Here is a 19241-nt window from a genome sequence, read left to right as displayed (position 1 = left end):
TTTAGAAGCAGCCAAATTTCATTTTCCAGATTGAAAGACAGACTTCCAAGAAAACTTTTCTTTTTAATGTTTTGTTCTAGCATCCAAGAAAAGACCCAACTTCAGATCCAGGCTTGAGAGTTTCTCAGGGCTATTCTGGTTCTAGGTGGAGGGCTGTTGGCCCACTCTCAGATGGCGTGTGTCTTAATAGCTGAGCCTGGCCAGGCCAGCCTTCACCTCCCTCCTGCTGGGCTCAGAGAGGAAGTCCACTTGACAGCTGCAGGGCACCTCCCAGTAGGCTCTCCAGAGTATTTTGGTGTCACTTAGTGACAGACCTGGATTCAAACCCCAGCCCTGCCACTAGCATCTTAATATTGTGGCTGCCCGCAAGTCACTTAGCCTTTCTGAGTCTGTTTCCTCACCTCTAAAGAGAGGATTACAATGCTTCCCTCCAGGGTTAAAGTGAGGATTAAGTGTGATAATATATTAAGATGACTAGTAGTAGACCTGGCATGTAGCATGAGCCCTGTTGGATGTTGGTTTCCCTTCTTAGGCAGTTAGAGTAGCAATTAAAAACACAGTATTTGGGCCAGGCATTGTGGTGCATGCTTGTAATCCCAGTGACTCCGGAGGCAGAGGCAGGTGGGTTACCAATTTAAGGTCAGCCTGGGCAATTTAGTGAGACCCTGTCTCAAAATAAAAAATAAAAAGGGTTGGGGATATAGCTCCATGGTAGAGCTCTTGGATTCAATTTCCTGTACAACACACACACCCTCCCCACCAAAAAGAGCATAGTATTTGGAATCAAGCAGATGTGAATTTGATGCCAGGTGTCTTATTTCATGGCTATATGACTTTGAGCAATTATCTTAATCTCTCTAAGTTTTCTCACCTGTCAAATGAGGATAATATAAATTCTTACCTAATAGGGTTGTTGGGAGGATTGGTTGAGCTAATACATGTGAAGCACATAATGTCTGGCACATAGTAAACCCACAGTGAATTTCTGCTCCTTATTAGTATTGGTGGTGTACCTCAAAGGATCATGCCTATGTTTTTATCTCCAAGTGATCCCTATTCATTATCATTTAGTCATTGTATACCTCATCAATAGCCGAAAGAGAATTCGACTTCTTTCTTGAGTCATTGCTCCAAAGGATAGACTCTGCCAGAAGTGTCCACATTTCTCAGATTCTCTTGCTTCTTCATCCTTTTGCTCCAACTTTTCTCCTTGTCATGTAATAAGGAGGGCACATTCAGTGGGAGATCCCTTTTCCAGCCAGAAACATTTTAGAGATCTAAGAATTGAGAGGCTTGGATGTTTGATCACAGATCTGATTTGTGGGATCTGAAACCAAGAAGAAGCTCTCCCAGTTTTGTCATTCCTGGGGGTGATGAAAGCCTTTGATTAGGTAAAATCTGCTTTCTTGTTCAGCTACAACTCTCAAGAATCCCACTTTTTTCTCCTGGTTATTTGGGTAAATCGTTAGGTATAACCATGACCACACCACTGGGTCACCTTAAAGAAGATAGGAAAAGGAGACCAGAAAGGCTTAAATTTCTCAGTAGGGCTACAGTGAAAAAAAGATGATATTTGAGTAGAGTAGGGGAGGTGGTCTTCGCTTAGATTTTTAGAATTCAAGCCCATGGGGCTGGGGATATGGCTCAAGTGGTAGCGCGCTCCCCTGGCATGGGTTAGGCCCGGGTTCGATCCTCAGCACCACATACAAACAAAAGATGTTGTGTCTGCCGAAAACTAAAATGTAAATAAAATATTTAAAAAAAAAAAAAAAAAGATTACAGATCAGGGCTGAGAATATAGCTTAGTCAGTAGAGTGCTTATTTAAAAAAAAAAAAAAAAAAAAGAATTCAAGCCCAGGAAGGGAAAATACTATAGAATCATGTGGAAGTTGGAGGGTATCCTAGGGACTACTCTAGGCCACCTTGTGCAAAATGAGAAAACTGAGACTGAGAGGGAGGACATGATTTGCCCAAGGCCACATAGCAAAGGCTAAAACTAGAAAGCTGGACTACTGTATGCAGTACTCTTTCAGCCCATGGTCTTGCCTTATGTTTCCACCGCTCTTCTCTGCAGTAGCATAATCTGAGAGTACTACACTGCCAAATATTTTCATTGAACAAACCTTTACCAGTATTTTAAATATAATTAATATGCTTCATCTAAATTCTCACATTTATGCTTTATTATTATTTTCTAGGGTGCCAGATGCCTGATACTTTCAATTCATGGTTTCTTATAACCCTACTTCATGTTTGGTAAGTGAGCAATTTAAATGAAGTAACCATTTTTTTTTTTAAACACTGTTGACTTGTAAGGTATGGTCTTCTGAGGGCCTGATTATGTGAAATGGCAGTTGTTCAGACATGAAAAATTGTTCCTTTCATTTTAATAACTGGTGTCTTGAAGCACATTTTTATTAAAGGTCAAAGCATAGGCCCAGAAAGAAACTAATATTTGTAGGATTTTTTTGAAAGAACACCTAACCCAGTGAACAATGCTATCAGTATCTCTAAGGGACTCTATGAGCTTGGATGGAAAGTTCTCTCCCTTGGCTGTTTTAGGAAAAGTTCACATTTACGTAAAAGTGGTTTGAATTGTGAGAAACCGTGGTCATTTTCACTGCTGGTCATCAGAAACCCTATAACAAATTATAGCACTGACATTTACGCCTGTACCTCCAAAATGTGCATACAGGTTAGATTCATGCCAGGTTTGTTGCGTGTAAAAATATTTGACACCTTAAACAGTATATTTTTTCTTCAGGTATGAAATAAGTAGCCAAAGAAAATCAATTTTTCATCTACTGTTACACAGTATTAAAGGTCAGAGGGATATAGGAGTCGTTGAAGTGGGGGCTGGGGAATGTATTTTCAAACTGCCAGATCTTTGGGAAGTACATTCTGGAGAACCACGTTTACTACTTTGACCATAGTATCTGAGGAACGTGGGCAATGGCCGCCCTGTCAAAAGGACCCTTGTTTGAAATTGCCTTCAGCTGAGCCTTGCATCACATTGCTCACTACTATATAAAGACTTTTTGGTTTTGATCACTTCTGAAATGTTTCGTTTAAACTCACACCATCACTGAGTTTGGCTAAGGTGCCTAGGGTGGCATTTTATTTTGTGTTATTTTTTCTTGAGTTGTTAGTTTATTGAATGCACTATGTCCTGAACACTTTGCTTGGATTCTCAAGAATCTCACAGTGTAATAGGGGAGACTAAAACATGTAAAATGATCTGTTATAATTTGAAATGGCTAAGTTCTGTAATAAATGTGAATAAGTAGTGATGTTGGGATCACAGAGAAAGCTGCAATATCAAATCCCTTCCTAGCTTTACCTGTTATTCTTTGAAATGTGCTATGGCTTTTAGGTGGCTGAGAAGGCACACTGTCTTCCTCTGCTCTTTACGGTGAAGGTTAGGAAGAGGGTGTGGAAGGGAAGCTGGATATAGTGAGAGGAAAACTACTTTTTCAAGAGCCGAGGACTGCAGAGGTGGTACTGTAGAATTACTCACTGGAAAGGTGGGAGGGTTGAGAGAAGGCTAAACTGTTCCCAGAGGAGCTCAAAGATAATATTCAGACCCTGTATAAAAGACTCTTTATTGCTCATATAGCTAGGGGTATCAAAGTTGGTAGAGGGAGTGGATGGCAAAATAAAATATATAATCCCTATGACCACATCCCAAGGTCAATACCTGACTAACAGCAGCTGGGAGAACCTTGAAACCACTTGTAGTTCTTTAAAATTTCCAAACTATGCTTACTGAGCCTTCATTACTGAGGCTGGTTAAATTTCACAGAGGAGTGGGTGTACCACCACCAGTTAAGCAGGGGAGGGAGGCTTTCCGCTTCAGATCTACACTTGTTCTCCCTTTTACCCTCTCCCTTGCCTTTAGTTTTGATTATCTGCAGGTGTTGGTGGAATGAATCAGTAGCTTAGGACCTACTATGTGTTCAAGACCATGGGGTGTTGGAAAGGCTTTAATATCTGTGTTCAAGAAACTTTAGTTCAGTGGGAAGCAGACAAAGTATGGGATCAAACTGGATGATACACAGTCCATACTGGATGATAATAGAGTGCTGTGTCCAGGGCACAAGCAGGTGCTGTGGTACACAAATCCAGATTTGGATGCAGCAAGTCAGAGGGGCATTGGATAAAGGGTAGCTCAATAGCAGAGGTAATATTTGAGATATGCCACAAAGTGGGAGTAGAATTTCTGTCAGAGCAAGGGAGGGCATGTTAGGTTAGAGATTATCAGGAGCAAAAGCCAGAACACATACAAGAATATGGAATGTTTGAGGGCAGCCAGTTTGGGGAGGAATGTAGTGGAAAGGTCACCATAAAAGTCATCAAATGCTACCAATTGTGCTGTGAGCCTCCAAGAAGAATTGGAGAACTCTCTAAGAGATACAGGAGTGATGGATCTATCTCAAATCTATAGAGAAGTTGTTCTTTGAGCTCTGTCCTCTTTGCTTGAGGCTCCAGGAGTGTAAGCAAGGAATAGCCAATTTCCAAATTTTAGGGCTCAGTAGACTTGCTAGAGGTATGGGGATTGAAATACCTCTTGGAGGTAGGGCTATGAAGGAGAGGTGGGGAAGCTTTGAAAACAGTCATAAAAATAGAAAGACTTCCCTAGCCCTCTCAAACAAGACCAAAACCAAACTCCTAATAAATAAAAATATCCTGGTAGCAGACTTTCCAGAGTGCTTGTTTGTGTTCCCAAGGGTGATGGTTCCCTGTAGACTCCTAGACTAGGGACAGAATTTCTCACATCCTGTTAGGTCTCTGGAAGAAGAGTAGATGCTTTTTCTGTGAATTGGGATTTAGGACTGGGACCCTTCCAGTTCCTAGAAGGTCGTTATCAGTTGTGTATTCATGTGAGCTTGCAGTCGTAGTGACTATGTGTCCATTGTCTTTGCTGAACAAGATTAGAATTGACCGTGGCTGCTGAAAAACTGCTAGGCTGCTGAGTTATCCAGCATCCCTATGAGGACCTGATAAAAGCACCCCTCCTCCTCTTTTCCTTATCATGGCCAGTGGCATTGTGAATCCATTCAGGTGTCCATACCAAAAACCTGCAATTCTTGACTTTTCCTTCCCACCCCTTTACCTATCACCTAATTCAAACTTTTTTTGACCCTGAGCCGTAGTTACATGCATTTTACTTTGTGACCCACAGTGCATACAGGTATCTTAGAGTAAAGTTTTATAAAACTTACCTTTACAGTGTTGGGTAATCTCTGATATTTTATTTGGCTTCTGGCTTCCCTTTCCCCATTCCATGGTCTTCTCATTCCAACTTGGATCCCCCTCCTCTCTCAAGTTTTTTAACATGGCATTTCTGTCCCAGCAGATGTGCTGCTTCTACTACTCTCAATTGGTGCCGTTCTGCAAATTTCTTCTCTGTGAAAGGCCCTTCTCCTTTCTTCCCTCCACTTGACAAATTCTAGTTTTTCCTTTAATATCCAGTTAAGGTGTTATCTTCCCTTTGAAGCTTTCCCTTCCCTCTGAAGTTAGTTCCTCTTCTTGTTCCTTTTGTACATTTTTTTCCATTTTAAAAAATTAAATTTGTTTTAACTGATATATTAAAACATAAAAGTTGTACATACACATTAATGTTCTACTTTGATACCTACATGTATGCATGATTTTGATATACTACATGTATATGTTGTATAATGTTTAAATCAGGTTAAGCATATCTCTCAAACATTTATCCATTTATCATTTCTTTATGGTGAAAACTTTTAAAATCCTTTCTTTTAGCTTGTGTGTTGCAGGGATCATACTCAGGGCCTCATGCTCTCTAGGCAAGCATCATACCACTGAGCTACATCACCATCCCTCTTCTAGTTTTTTAAAATCTATAGTTTATTACTATTATCTCTAGTCATCCTACTGTGTAATAGCACAACAGAACTTGTTCCTTTCTAACTGTATCTTAGTACCTATTTCCCTAACATAATTTAATTGGGGTGTGTATTTGGGAGAACTTCACTGCAAAGGTGACATTTACACTGACACTTAAAGGATGAGTAGAAGTAAATGAAAGAGTGGATGAGAAAGCACTCCAGGTGGAGGGATCTACTGGTTTTCAAACTTCTTACTAGCAGAGTTCTTTTTAAAAATGAAATCTTATGCTCAATCATAGTTATATAAATAGATAAAAGGATTGCTACTTGGGTTGAAGGAGGTGGACTTCATATCTGTACAACATGCTTACTATAAAGGACCCTTAAGTACCTCCATGGAAACTCAGATGATACTTTAAAAACTACAGACCCAGGGGCTGGGGATATGATACTTTAAAAACTACAGATCTAGGGGCTGGGGATATTGCTCAGTTGGTAGAGTGCTTGCCTTGTATGCACTAGGCCCTGGGTTTGATCCCCAGCAGCACAAAATCAAACAAACCAAAAAACCCCACAGATCTAGTTCAATTTCCTCATTTACAAATGAGAAGACAGTTTTGGAAATTGTGGATTTCTCACAGTCCACTTAATCAGAGTGGAATATCTAAGACAAATCCAAAGCTAACTATGTGAACTGCTCCATCTGCAATGCTTTGATTCCTGCTTCAGTGTCCTCTCTTGGTGGCCAAGCGGCTGGGGGTCTCTTACTCTGAATGTGAACAGAATAGTAGGCACTTATTGATCCCAAGCTATATGGCAGGCACTGTACTTCTGTATCTTGGTAAATCCTGAAAATGATATGGGGATCCTATAGTACAGATCACATGGGAGCACAGGGAAATGCCTGAACTGGTTAAGAACTTTTGCATTGGCCTTCTGGGGGCTAGAACCACAGGATATGAGCTTGAGGAGTTATTAGGATGGGAATAAGTCATTGTAAACTACTTTTTAAGAAGTTTCTGTAGAAAAAGATCCATATCATGCACTGGATTTTCCAACTCAGAATTGGGCAGAAAGCCTTCCCCAAATGGGCCCTCACCATTGGGGTGGCCTTCATCTGAAAGGAGACCTAACCATTTGGAAAAGAAGGGTCCACTCACACTCTCACCTTTGGCTCCAATGGGAGGAGGAAGAGGCTCAAAGGGCCCGGAGAATCCTCTGGACCATCCGACTAGCAGTGAAAGAAGAGAATCCAGCTGTGATAGGTTCACTGATCTTCAGAGAGTACCTTCTGGCACTGGGCCCCTGTCACCTTCATGGGAACAGGCCCGCAAGATGATAATCCCTCCGCCAGGCCAACCATATTCTTCTGATCCACATCTTCCTGTACAAAGGCAAGGTCAAATTGTGGTAGACCATCGGGACCAACAGAACTCAGAAGTTCTAATATGCCTCCTTTGGATAAAGGGGATGGGCCTATGTCTTCACAAAGGCAATCCAGTAGAGAGGAGACCATAGACGATCTCTGGGACTCTGATGTGCCTGAGTCACCTCTCCCTGCTGAAAACCAAGCAACTGGCTCTGGCTCTGTTTTTGCACCTTTCCTTCCAGTCAGAGGTGCCTTGTTTCCAGTAGACCCAAGGAGTCAGTTCATGACAAGAGGACCTTTTTTTCCTCCACCTCCTCCAGGAAACAGGTATGGAGCACCGGAGATTATTTTCCACCAGGCCCACCACCCCCTCCATTTCCAATGCGAAATGTCTATGCAGGGAGGTGTTTTCCTCACGACCTTCCCCCAAGAGCTGGATTTGCTCCCCCCACCCCTGCATTCTGAAAGTAGAAGTAAGTTCCATGCATGGTTCCTTCCACCTGCAAATGAGCCTACTACTCAACATCCAGAACCACAACAAGAAACCTGATGTTTTTGCTCTCTCTTCAAAAGGAATTTGACTTATCTCTCATTTTTAGTTTTTAAGTAACTGCTTTTACTTAAGTAAGTGACTATACTTTTGCTCCAATTGAAGCCAAATGGAACTCTAATTCTTATGATAGTGTTTTGTAAATAAAGATGGTTTAAGTATGAAAAAAAAAGAAGTCTCAAGTAACAAAGTAAGATGAGAAGATGATCACTAGAGGGATGGTAGGAAAGCATTTTGTTGCTTTTTATTTTAAGATGGGGAAACACCAGAATATTTTATAAGCTAAAGTGAAGAAGCCTCTGGGAAAGAAGAGAAGGAAGTAAATTGTGGGGATGGGAAGGGTTGGGAAGCAGATGAGTGCCAGACTCAGTCCAGCTAGAGAACTGCCCAGGCAGATGCTGGCAGCTTTTGCAGGGGGCTCTTTAAAACCACCAAGGCAGTTTTGATGTAGTTGTAGGGCATTTAGGCTCCTGCCAGATTCCAGCAATCCAGACCTGCCATATATGGTGTTCCCTGGCCATGTGCGCATCCTCTTTCTCCCTCCCTCAGCCACAGTTGCTCTGTTCACATACCCACACTGTAGCTTCCCCCTTCTGCCCCAAATCAAAGGCCTATACAGCAGCACTATATCAGCTTTGTATAATGTAAGTGCATTGGTTCCTGCTACCCAGGAGCTTGTTCTTCATGGTGGATCCAACAGGCAGGCCACAGGTGTAGCTCTTAGAGGTGGCTCATTGTTGGGTGAGATGGCTCCAGAACGTGCCTCCCCGACACTTATCTGTTTGCTTACAGACTGTCTATTGCCCCATGCTCCCCCCACAGAATGGTTAGATTTTGTGGAGAGGGAGTTTAGGAAACCAGATGGAGATAGCCATGTACATAGCCCTGGGAAAGAGTCAGTGTGCCAACTCACAAATAAATGAACCATTCATTAACACACTGCTAGGGCTTGAGTGTGGCCATGTAGGCTCTGCTTTCTTGGCCTTGGCTGGTGACAGAGTAAGGGAAACAAGCTTTGTGAAAAAGTCCCTTTTGGGATTCCTTCATAGCAGCCAGTGTGACAAACCTGCCCAAGCGCCCACTGATCTTCATTGAATTCAAAATTAAAATCCCCTTGGAGCAGGTCATAAACTACATGTGGGCAAAGCAAGGCCAAAACACAACTGGCATTGTCAGAGCGCCCAAACAGAGCAAGTGAGACAGGATGCTCAGAGCTGCCAATACGTGGCAGGAGGTCAGCATCAAGAATAACAGAAATTCTTCCCTTGCAGTCTGAGGCCAAGGGAAGGAAGTTGTGGCTAGGAAATACTCCCATTCCTTTTAACTCTGCAGACAGTGTTGTTGTTTTACCAGTTGTCTTATTTAGTGGGAAGAGACTCCTGGTGTTGTACTGTCACCGAATGGAGGAAACAGTATTGGAGACATTGTGGCTTGTGGGGGTGGAAGGAAGCTGAGGCTTCATTGTAGCTCTTCCTTTCTCCTTTGTGGGACCTTAAGTTACTTAAGCTTCTCAGTTTTCTTTTCTGTGAAATGGGAACAGTTATAATGGTTTAATGATTATGTAGATTGAGAGACAATGAATATAAATACACCAAATCTTATATTAGAGGACTTATTGATAGTGCTCATTATTATTATGTCACAAGGCAAAGTCAATATCTTTAGCCTTTTATTATTTGAGATTCCTAGTCAAAGAGTTTTTCTTCTTTTGTCTCCTGTCTCTCTGCTTTGCCTTTTGGAGAGATTAGGGAACCATCAAATTGAAGGCTTGAACACTCCTCTTTTTTTTTCTTTACTTTGCTAGCTGGGTTGTTTGCCTTCCTTATATGTAAAAGAGATCAGTATTATTTATGAGCCACTGGGATCACTGAGAGACAGGATAGAACTGTGAAGCTTAAAACTTCAATAATAAATTGTAGGTTTTAGAACATCAAACTTGGGAGAAGCAATTGGAATTGTTCCTAAACAGAGAATAACTTATGCACAGATTAAATCTATATTCAGAATAGATGCTTAGTAAATACTTGTTAATGAATGATTAAATTAATTACTTAATATTATGATCTTATTGTTAATCTCTTTTTAATGTTTATTTTGCATTCTTTTTTTTCCTGCTGAGAATTGAACCTAGGATCTTTCACGTGCTCCATTATGCCCAACTCTATTTTGCTTCTTAAGGGCAATTTTTATGTTTTAGCATGGAAGACTCCCCTCCAAAAGAGTCCTGAAATTATGAAGTTGACTCAGTGGCAAAATATGATTTGACTTGTCAACCTTTAACACACATTTATTATGAGAAATGCATTCACTGTATGAAATGAAGTAGAGCTGTTCTATTCTTTTGTTTAAAGCTAGTATTCTTGGCCTGGGATCCCAGTGACTCAGAAGGCAGGAGGACTGCAAGTTCAAGACTAGCCTGGGCACCTTAGTGAGATTCTGTCTCAAAATAAAAAAATAGAAAGGGCTGGGAATATAGCTAGCTCAGTGACTTGTGAACCCCTTGGTTTAGTCTTTGGTAACACATACATACACACATTTAAAAAAAAAAGAAAACCAACCCTGGTATTCTCAATTGTTGGCTAGCTTACTAATGACTTAAAATGTTGTTTTTATATGGTCAGATGTGGCAAGTGTTGGCTTTATTTTGCAGTGGGATCTAGAATCCTAAAGTCTTTGTTTGGGTTAATCATTCTGAATTTGTTTTATCATTTTTCCTTTCACCTTCCAACATGCCTTAATATTCCCTGGATGGTTCAGGCTGTCCTGATAACTTTTTTGGGGGGGCAGTAATGGGCTGGACCCAGGGCCTCATGCATGCTAGGCAAGTGCTCTACTCTTATACTCAGCCAAGCCTCATTCTCTCTCTCTCTCTCTCTCTCATTTTATTTTTACTTTTTGCCATATGAGTATTGAACTCAGGGGCACTCTACTGCTGAGCTCCAGCTCCAGTCCTGGTAACTCTTAACTGTATTTTGCCATACAGTTGTTTTTGAGTTGCAGTGGGTAGATTTACCCTGTTCTATTGCTGTGCCATTTTTGTGTGTATGTGTGTGTATTTCAAATAAATGTTTAATTTCCCCCCTTTCCTGTTAGACAGCCAACAGTTACTTTTTGTTTTGTTTTGAGACAAGGTCTCATATGTTGCCCAGGCTGATCTGGAACTCCTAAGCTCCAGTGATCCTCCTACTGCACCCTCTTGAATAGTTGGGACTACAGGTGTGCACCCTCATGCCTGGCTATATTTTGTCATTATAGACATGCTTGCCTAAAGTTAGCTAGTCTTTTCTCTTCTGATATGCTATTTCTAATGTGATGTTTGTTTTGAAACTTAAATTACTGCCCTTGTGAGGATTAAGTAAAAAAATACAGTAAAAGGGTTCTGGTGGGTTTGTTCTAGTTGTTCAAGAAGGCAAACACAATATGACTGTGGGATCATATTGTGTAGGTTCAGACCTCAGCTTTGACATATGAATGGGCTACTAGGACTTGGTTTTCTCAGCTGTGAAATGAGACTGTAGGAAATAGTAGCCTCATAGAATTATAAAGATTAAATGAAACATGTCCAAAGCCCTTAGTCTAGTGTCTGGCACACAGTTGCCTTTGTTGTTAATTATAGCTCTTGTTCATTTTTATTATTTAAGTTTTTTTTTCTTTAGTCATTTTTAGAATAGGAAAATTTGCAGATGAACTGAATTTAGCCTAGATCAGATGTTACCTTAACGATTGTTGTAAATTAGTAAAAATCTATTATCTCTGGTGTTCATAAAAGACTCCATTGGGACAACTGTGGTATCTGTGGATGAAACAGAGTTGTAATTGAGCTCTCTTCACTTCCATCTTATATGATAGTATATAAGGTATTTCTCAATGTAAAAATAATGTATGTAGAACGTTGCCATTGTGAAAAAAGGGAAAGAAAAGAAGCTTCCCATTTATGTAAAAGGATGAATAGGTATTCACCCAGGAGGGATTCCTAAGAAACTAGTTACTATGATTGCTGGGGGAGGAAAGTAGCAAGGAGACTTTGTTTTTATTACCTTGTACACATATTACCTGTTCACAACAGTTGTTAACAGAGAAAGGAGTAGACTGTGATAAGCTTCAAGGTCAAGTAGTCTAGGAATTGGCCTTCAGCCTCTTGTCTGGACTTCCCAGGAGGCTGGCTGTCCAGCTGTGGGCCCAACCTTCAGCTCTGCTTTTCCCTTGAACGGGATAAGCACAAATGTTCTTCACAATAGGACTATTTTTCTGTCCTTCATTACATAAAGAATGTGATTCACAAACTTAGGGCAAAAATTAATTGAGCTTTTAGATAACTGAATAGTGCTGGTGATTGAACAGCCCTGAGGATTGGATCTTATTTTCCTAGAATTCATGGAAATCATTAACACACTAGCTGTTGTTAGAAGAAATGATTCCTAATTTTTTTTTTTTTTTTTTTTAGTTATAGATGGTCACATTACCTTTATTTTTTTTTATTTATTTTTATGTAGTGCTGAGGATTGAACCCAGTGCCTCATGTGTGCTAGGCAAATAAGTACTCTACCACTGAGCTACAACCCTATCCCCCTCCTGGTTTGGTTTAAAACTTAAGCTGAAATTTTGCTCTAGAGCTTTATATTTGAAAGTGTTTTGTATCAATCAAATATCCATCAAACTAATTTGCTACATTGTTTTAGTAGTAATTCACATTTTCCCTCCTTGCATTTACAGGCTTCAATTCATATTTTCTTAACTGTTAGGTGCAGTTATAACAAACTTTGCTGATTAAGTATCTCTCAAAAGGCAGTGCTGTCTTCAGTGAGTGTTTTTGGATCAACAGCTCTGATTACCATTGTTCTTTTAAAGCAAATATTCACCAAAGTTGTAATTTTTTAGCCCTGGTGACATTAATATTTAATTGCAGGGCTGAGGCTGGGAAGAAAGGGTTAACTTTTCATTTGCTCTCATCTGTTTTGAATGTCAAAATCTTACTTACTACATTTCTTCTTCCAGTGGCTCACCTTGGTCTCCTTAGTCTTAGACTTTTTCTTAGTAGGACATTTCAAACCCTTCATGACTTTTCTAGATCCATTTTCCTGTTTCCTATAACCTGCCCTCCCACACATCTAGGTATTCATTTTTCCCTTACCATGTGCTGACCTCTTCCATATCCCTGCCTTTGCTTTTAATATTCTATTTGTTGGAAAGCCAGTGTTGGGGATTAAACCCAAGGTTTTGCAAATGCTCTAACTCTGAGCTATATCCCCAGTCCTAGAAAGTCCCTACCACCCCCCCACCCCCCCCCCTTTTTTTTTTGTCTCTGCTTATCCAACTTCAGCTATTCTTCTAAGCCCCAGGTACAATGTCTCCTTTTCCATGAAGCTTTCTCTGATCCCAGTCAAAAATAATCCTCTTAAACTCCATTGCACTTTCTCCTGGGATACTTATCACATTGTCTTTTAGGGCTGTTTGCATGTGGCATACGTTACCTCCCCAAGGAGACAAACTGCTCCTTGAAAGCTGGGTTCTAGCTTTACCCGTCACTGAAATACCCACACCAGTCATATACCTCCACACAGTAGGAGCTCAGTTATGTTCATTGGATGAATTGTCAGTCACCTTCTTGAGAGTGTCTTTATTTTGTATTATCTTTTCAATCATTTGAGCAACTGTTATCTATAAGAGCTATGAATGAGCTGTGCTGTGAAACCCAAAACACTTCACCCCATGTTGATATAGTTAGAAAGTTTATGGTCTGAGAAAAATCCATGCCTTTTAAACCTCAGAGGGCAGGTGTATTAACAAACTACAGAATTTTCAAATAAATGAAGAATTCCATTACCTCACTATTGGTGTTGATGAATTGGCCTCTGACAACACTTAAGCATCAAAACACACAGTGTCTTTTCAGGTGAGAGACTGACACGAGTGATTTGATTAACTTTTTGAAAAGTCTTGTGAGAAAGGACTGTTGAACTTTCCCCAGTTTGTTTCTGAATATGTCCTGTATCATATAAAGTAGGCCAGTCTTTTTCCATAACTTGTTTCATTATTGTCTCTAAGTGTTATTTCTTAGGCACTAATTGGGGTCACATTTAGAGGTTACAAATAAAGAATCATAACATTGAATCACATTAGAGATCAGGTAGTCAGCCTTCTGTGTGAGCTGTGTTCCCAAACAAACATTTATTCAGTAATGGGCAAGTACTCTACTTTTTGAGGTCAGTCGTTTGTTCTATTATTCAAGTTGTCGTCGCCGTCGTCTCCTCCTCCTCCTCCTCCTCTCTCTTCTCCTCCTCCTCCTCCCCCTCCCCCTCCCCCTCCCCTTCCCCAGCGGCACTTAATCACTGAACCACATCCTCAGCCCTTTTTGTTTTTTATTTTGAGACAGAGTCTCTCTGAGTTACTGAGGCTGCCCTTGAACTTGCAGTCTTCCTGTCTGACCCTCCCACGTCGCTGAGATTACAGGCATGAGCCTCCATGCCCAGCTGTCATTTAGATCTTGTTGTTCAATATTGAGTAAATCTTTCTCCCTCTATGGCCCACCCCTTGGTTTTAATTCACACTCTTGGATAAACAGTCTAGTCACTTCTCTGTTATGTTTAAGGCCCCTCTCCTATTTTTCTCCAAGTTAGATGCCTTCTAACCTTTCATCTCTTCTACTTTTCTCTCTTTAAATTTTATTTTATTTTTAATTGACACATAATTATACATATTTAAGGGGTATAATGTGGTTTTCTTTTTTTTTGAACCAGGGATTGAACTCAGGGCTACTCGACCACTGAGCCACATCCCCAGCCCTATTTTGTATTTTATTCCGAGACAGGGTCTCACTGAGTTGCTTAGTGCCTCGCCTTTGCTGAGGCTAGCTTGAATTCGTGATTCTCCTGTCTCAGCTTCCTGAGCCACTGGGATTACAGGTGTGTGCCACTGCACCCAGCTATAATGTAATTTTTTTTTTTGGTGCTAGGGATTGAACCCAGGGCCTTGTGCATGTGAGGCAAGCACTCCACCAATTGAGCTATAGCCCCAGCTCTAATGTGAAATTTGATATATGTTACATTACTATCAAGTCAGAGTAATTAGCATATCCATCACCTCATATATATACTATTTCTTCCGGGTGAGAACATTCAAAATCTCTCTTCTAGCTGTTTGGAATTGTTATAGTTAAAGCTTTGTCCTGGGGTTTCATTAACTGACTTCCAGACCACTCATGTATAATCGAATCAAGCCTTTATTGAAGCACACTAGTGGTGGCTGACCAGAACATAAAGCTGTTCCCCTGATCAGCCCTGAACAATTGCAAGGGTGCTCCTTATAAGACTGAAAACCGCAAAAGGAATGTTCGGGGGTCTAGCCAATGCAAGCAAGCAGGTTACAGAAGCGGGAGAGTGCAGTCAAGTGGCGGGAAGCCTAACCAATCACAGTTAGCCCAGTCAACCCAGTTACAGAAACAGAGTCCTGTTATCCTAGTTACAGAAACAATGCCCCATTAGGTAGTTCCGTGTTCTTAAAGGTTTCTATAGCAGTAGGAAAAGAACATCACCCCAGTCATGACCCTTCTACTTGGCATGGTCGTTCTACAGGATGAAGTCATAAAACAAAATGGAGTCACATTTGCTTCTACTATCATAGAATATGTAATATATTATTGTTAACTGTGGTCACCCTATTGTGCAGTGGAACACCAGAACTTATTCTTCCATCTAACTGTATCCTTTGTCTCTTAAAATATAATGTTCAAAACTGTAATCAGTAGATTCTGCTATTCCAAATAGATCTTGATCTGTGCTGAGTAGAACCAAAGTCTCACTTTGCATGTTGAGGATGTAGTTCCATGGCTATATCTAAAATCACTTTAATTGGGAGGCAACATCATCATTTTGTTGACTTTACCTGTAAGATGTTTTCACATGTAGGTAGTTGTGTCTCATCTATCCTTGTACCCCTGCATTTGTTCTTCAGCCATTGACACTGCCTGTTTGAAATATTTTTGGCTCATGGTTGGGTCATCTAGCATATTTGTTTTTCTGTCTAGCTTCTTGTCATTTGGCAGTTTGATAAGTGTGTTTTCTTTTTCCATCTTAGTCATGAAAAGAGATGTTTAGGCAGGCCAGGCTGGAATCGTTCCATTGTACCATGCTGTTGCTAGTAGATTTTAATGGGCAGGATTAATTATATTAGGAGAGAGAGAATTGTCAGTTTAGACTGATCATTCCATAATTACAGCAGGAATTGTCTTTTAGGTGACTGGTCTGTTGTAGCTACTTAACAATTAATGACAGACAGTAGAAATCAGTATGGTTATAAAATTAGGAACCAATTTGAGAGGTTGGTGATCTTGCTTATATTCTTATATATAATTAAATATAATATTTATTAGTTAATAAAATATAACTTTTATCTTCATATATGAGGTTATAAGCAGAGAACCCTCTGGCTATGTGGCATAGGGAAAGGGCCCTAAGCTTGGCCTTATTGTGTTTATTCATTTAGTTATTCAGTACATATCTATTGAATGTCTTCTACATGGAGATACAATGTTGAAAAAAACCAAAGCTTGATCTTTGCTTTCAGTGGAATTTACATCAAGTGGGTGAAACAATTTAATACTTTAAAAAAAGTAATTATAATACTTTTTATGATCTGTGTTCTAGACAAGTGTTATCGAACAGAAATACAATGCAAGCTATACCTGTAATTTAAAATTTTGTAGTAGCTAAGTTTTGTTTTTTTTTTCTTATTCCAAGGATTGAACCCAAGGGTGCTTAACCACTGAACCACATCTCCAGCCCTTTTTAAATATTTTATTAGAAACAGGGTGTCACTGAGTTATGTAAGGCCTTGCTAAGTTGCTAAGGCTGGATTTGAACTTGGGATCCTTGGGGTCCTCCTGACTCAGCCTCCTAAGTGGCTGAGAGTTTTAAAAGCAAAAAGGAACAAATGAAATTAATAATATATTTTATTTAACTCATCTGAAATATTATTTCAACATGAAATCAATTTTAAAAATTGGATATTTTCTATTCTCTTTCTTGGACTAAATCTTTGAAGTCTTTGGATTTATTCACATTTAAAGTGCTCAATAGCCACAGATTTCTAGTGGCTACTATAGGGACAGTGTTGTTCTTTACTCAGTAAATAGATGACTTTGTGGTGTCAGGAAAATTACTTTTATTCTTTAGGATTCCTGTTTCCATCAGTAAAATGAAGGGTTCAAATTTGCTTATCTTTTCACAACTAAATGTGGTCTCTTCCACGTGTGAGGGAGCCTTCTGAGGTGCTCTGAATAACCCATGTCCATCTGGGTGTTGCTTTCATGGATAATATTGTGAAAAAATTCATCAAACTGTACAGTTAAGGTTAATACAGTTTATAAAGTCTGCATTGTATGTGAATAAACATTTTTTAAAAAGGTCACTTCCAGTTTTGTGATTCGATGCCCTTTGCTAAAATCACTCTGATGTAAATGTAAGGTGTGAACAATGCCTAACAGCCTCTCTGTCTTCTACCACTAGGATGTGTCTAGTCCGAATGAAGCAGGAAGGCCGGAGTGGGAAATATATGTGTCGTATCATAGTTCATTTTATGTGGGAAGATGTTGAGCAGCGTGGCAGAGTCATGGGGGTAAGTGCTGGATGTCAGATCTGGATCTGGACAACTCTGGTGAGGGATTGCCTGACTAGAGTGTGGGGTTTTATCTGTTTTAGAATGGCCTTGCTTTGGATTTCTGTGAAAATGCTGCCTTATGTCTAGAGGCATTTCAGCTGGTGTTACTTTTCTACCTCTATTGAGACTGACACACTACAGATACATTATGTGTTTATACATGTTATTGTGGTTTATCAGTGTGAGGACATCCTGGGTATGGAGAGAGGTTACACGTCCCAAATCATGGTGATAGAAGGGATGGAATGGGTAAAGAAGGGAATCAAATACTAATCCAGTTTAAGGACACTTTGCTTTTGATACTAATGTAATATGTGAACCAGTTCATGTTATAAATATTTCAGTTCTTGCACTATTCTCAGGAGCTGAAAAAGCAAGCTCCTCGATCACTAGCAACATAGAAAACTTCAGCAGAATATCCACTGAAAACATACATCAGTACATTTAATAATTAGCCTTAGAAAGGAGAGTATATGGTATATATGTCACCAGGAGTATGATGACAGTAGAAGAATGAAACCAAAACATTGGGATACTATTTATTATATAAACAGTAATTTTGTGTGTTTTTGTCTCCATACTTGATCGTAGCCAAAAGACTGAGAAGCAATTATGTTTTATCTCTAGACCATTGATTTTTAGTAGTTCCTTGTTATTTCCTAATTTGTTATCTTCCAGCTTGGGAGAATCATCTGACTGGGTCACAAAATGGTTTAATTTATTAGAAAAGTTACACATGCTCATAGAATAAAAACAAGCAGTAGAAAGTGCTTAATGTAAAAAACAAGTGTATTTTTCTTATTTCAACTCCCCATAAGTAACCGCAGGTCAGAATTGATGTATATTTTTCTAGTATTTTCTATACAAATATATAAATGTATATTCTTTTAACATGACACAGGTGGGCTTATACTATGTACTCTATTCTGAGTCTTGGCTTTTTTTCACTAATATGTATTAAAAATGTTTTTACTTACACTTGTTTTTTAAATTCAAAATGTGTTAACTAAGGCTAAAATTTCTTTAATCATCAATCTCAATCCTGGCCATTTATCTCTTTCCAAGAAATAACTACCATTTCCATTTTGGTGTGTATCTTTTTTTTTTTTTTAATTAAAAAAAATGTTTTTTAGTTATAGGTGAACACAATATCTTTATTTTTATGTGGTGCTGAGGATCGAACCCAGTGCCTCACGCATATGCTAGGCAAGCGCTGTACCTCTGATCCACAACCCCAGCCCTGGCGTGTATCTTTTAAGACTCTTTCCTATGCTATCTATAGAAAATATGTAGTGTGTTTTCTTTATGTACTTATATGCAACTTTCTTTCCATGCTTCATGTTTTACTTTTATTTATTGTAACTATCTTCACACATTCCTATGCTATTGTCTGTTGGCATTTGTGTTTATTCTGTGTGTAAAATTGTAGTCTTTGAGACTACATCATGGAGGGGATGGTTGCCTCTTGGGAACCTGGGTTGAGGGTTTTTTCAGATTCTCATATGTCTTTGAAGCTGCATCTATAGGAAGCTTGGCAAACATGGGTTTGCTTAAGTATTTTCATTGACATTTACATGGCATTCCCTGGGACAACAGACCGTTGGCATTTTCTGTTCATTCTTAAAAAGTGGTAACATGTATCAAAGTTTTAACTGCAATCATCATTATCATCATCATCATCATCATCATCATTTTGAAATCAGTATTGAACTTTCTTTGTAATTGTCTCTAGTTCCATTTTCATTTTTCTCACTGTTGCGCTTGTCAGCTCTCTTGGCTGTTGAGTGAAATCAGCAACCTTTAAGCTATTCAT

At 39.6% G+C, this 19241-nt stretch overlaps 1 protein-coding gene across 2 annotated transcripts in view; it reads left to right on the top strand.

Moving 5' to 3' along the window:
- Positions 1-19241, top strand: part of Uqcc1 (ubiquinol-cytochrome c reductase complex assembly factor 1) — a 93640-nt gene that overhangs the window by 32215 nt on the left and 42184 nt on the right. For both annotated transcript variants that reach the window (XM_071608868.1, XM_027945280.2), the window contains exons 6-7: positions 2199-2256; positions 17278-17386. In XM_071608868.1, coding sequence (XP_071464969.1) covers positions 2199-2256; positions 17278-17386 — 167 coding nt within the window. The remainder of the gene's footprint in view (positions 1-2198; positions 2257-17277; positions 17387-19241) is intronic.

The sequence above is a fragment of the Marmota flaviventris genome, chromosome 2 (genome assembly GCF_047511675.1).
Source record: "Marmota flaviventris isolate mMarFla1 chromosome 2, mMarFla1.hap1, whole genome shotgun sequence".
Lineage (NCBI taxonomy): Eukaryota > Metazoa > Chordata > Mammalia > Rodentia > Sciuridae > Marmota > Marmota flaviventris.
Note: the sequence above shows the minus strand (reverse complement) of the source record. Positions and strands in the feature narration are given on the sequence as shown.